Raw genomic sequence first — 2,337 nt, forward strand, 5'->3', positions numbered from 1 at the left:
TTTATTTATGGAACTCAAACCTTTGAAATATAACATACAGTATATGTATGTGTATTTCTGACAGTTATAAAAATGTTTAAAGAGTAAATAAAGATTTTAAAAAATGTGTACGTAAATGTAATGTTTTTAAATATTGGCATGCCAAATAAAAATCCATTGTTGAGGCAGTCATCACTCTCTATGTTCAGTGTATTTCTGTTTGTATTTTAGCATTTAAAAATCAAGAGTCTTTCTGACTTGTAAATGTTAATTAGACATGATGTGAAATGTTAATTAGATAAAAGATGTGGGCATTTCTGTGAAAAAAAACCCCACACTGACATACATACCAGTAGTACAGCAAAGCTTGTCAGGTGATTGCAGCTGCAGACAGTTTCGTTCTCGGTGCTGCTGTTTTTGACAGAGCAGCCGTTGCCATTCCAGCCTCCTAAACCTCCTAGAAAATCCAAAACACATAGGAATTAAAAGACATTAATTAAGAAATCAGACAGATCACATATTTCACAGTTTCTCAGGAATTCCTGGAGGTGTGTAATCTCACCGTTTTGGTCAAAGTCCCAGAAAACACAGGAAGCTAAATAGTTCCCCTGTGGGAAAGGAGTTAAGGAAGAGATAGATCAGACAGGTTTCAGCTGGCATTGAGATATAATGTACAGCAAATATGTATGCATTGCACACACACCGCAACGGGCTGTTTATTCCTCAGAGTAAATGTAACATTCTCCCTCAGGTTTTTGATTGACAGGTTAGCCACACTAGAGCCTAGTATGTGGCTGTTCAGCTTCTCTGGACTCAGGGTTTTATCCTGTAGATAGATGCAAAATCAAAGAATCAGCTGATGAGCAGATTCAAATCTGCTAACTTTATTTCTGAAAATGTTATCTAGTCAGGGTAGGGTGTCTGTTATGGTGCTTTTGCATCCTATTTATAGCTTAAATACATGGTAATTGGAAAAGACAGCATGACATGAAAGTGAATAATTAATGACAGAATTTAAATTTTTCTGTAAACTTTTTTGTTTAATCGGAGGGCAATTGGTTTTCTGAAAATGTTATTTACAAACAATGCTCTGTGCCGATGTGTTCGATATGATACAGTGTTCTATATGAAACTCCAATCAACCCAGTTTTACCCGAAAAAATGTGCTTTTCTGAAAGAAGGTGAACTGGACTCTAGAGGCTATCTTCTTTTCTTCTGGAGACAGGTTCTCTGTCAGAGATGCAGGTAGTGTTATTTTGGCCAAGGGGGAGGAACTTTCCACTGCCCTGACTTGTCTTTGAAGTCCTTTTGTGACCTGTATAACCAGAAATTTAAACACCAGATTTTGAGTGTGACTTCCAAAAGCATCCAAAATGTTAATGAATTGCTTTGGACTTCAGTTGTTATTACCTGTGGGTTTAAGGGATCTGCAATTGTGAATGATGTTTTCCCAAAGTTGGTCCCATCAACTTTGGTCACAGTCAAAGCGAGTGAATCAAATACGATGTTTTCAGTCTGGTCCCGAATCACAAGCTTCATACCCAAATTATCCACAGCTTTGATTAATCTACAAAGCACAATACATGATTTGCATTCAATATTTCAAGTTTGACAGTTTCAGACATTGAATGCTTGCGTTGCACGTGTCTCACCGGTTTGAGGAGGCAGCCACAGTATCTGCAGAGCTGTTTAGAAAGTTGTTGATGATGGACAGCACTGATCGGCCTAGATCCAGACTAATATTGGGTGCGGAGATAAGATTTTCTAACTGGTTGACCAGCTGACTGACCTCAGTTGAGTTTAAAGATGCCAAATTCTGTGTTTGGTTCAGAAGATCGCTAGCCACTGCATCTGGGCTTTTAGTTGTTGCTTCTGAAAAATGAACAAAAATAAATGAGCTGCTGTTGTAGATATGGCATAAATATACACTCGCACCAAAACATTTTTTAATATACTAAACTTCACTGCATTGGATACAAATTAGCAAGTGGCATCTGTAAACTAAAGCTTGCTAAAGCCGTTCTCAAAACTTTTGCTATAGATAAATACTATTTACTTAGATTTTTGTATAAAATGCAAACAGATTGATTATTTAATGTCATTTAATGTTGTTTGGACCCCATAGATTTTCATGATATGATCAAAGAAAAAACATTGAGATGTTTGTTCAAAGTATCATTTTCTGTGTTCCACTTAAGGAAAAGGGTTGGAACAACTTGGTCACATAAATGATTATTTCTGAGTGAACTATCCATTTTAAGTGTACAAAGTTTTAGTAATTTTTACTGTTGTGGATGCATGTACCTAGAAAATCATTTATATTTGGAATTTTGAGTCAAGAAACTAGAGTCAGTTTTG

At 36.2% G+C, this 2,337-nt stretch overlaps 1 protein-coding gene across 1 annotated transcript; it reads right to left on the minus strand.

Moving 5' to 3' along the window:
- Positions 1-329: 329 nt before the first annotated feature.
- On the minus strand, positions 330-1,851 carry LOC107736752 (adhesion G-protein coupled receptor G2-like; the record flags this gene model as incomplete). Its single annotated transcript, XM_016548111.1, has 6 exons — positions 330-436; positions 542-587; positions 683-805; positions 1,133-1,294; positions 1,390-1,546; positions 1,632-1,851. Coding segments are annotated over 6 exons (815 nt in total), but the record flags the coding sequence as incomplete, so codon positions are not given.
- Between the last annotated feature and the right edge of the window lie 486 nt (positions 1,852-2,337).

This window comes from Sinocyclocheilus rhinocerous, unplaced genomic scaffold (assembly GCF_001515625.1).
Source record: "Sinocyclocheilus rhinocerous isolate Xijiao unplaced genomic scaffold, SAMN03320098_v1.1 C36931097, whole genome shotgun sequence".
Taxonomy (NCBI): Eukaryota; Metazoa; Chordata; class Actinopteri; order Cypriniformes; family Cyprinidae; genus Sinocyclocheilus; species Sinocyclocheilus rhinocerous.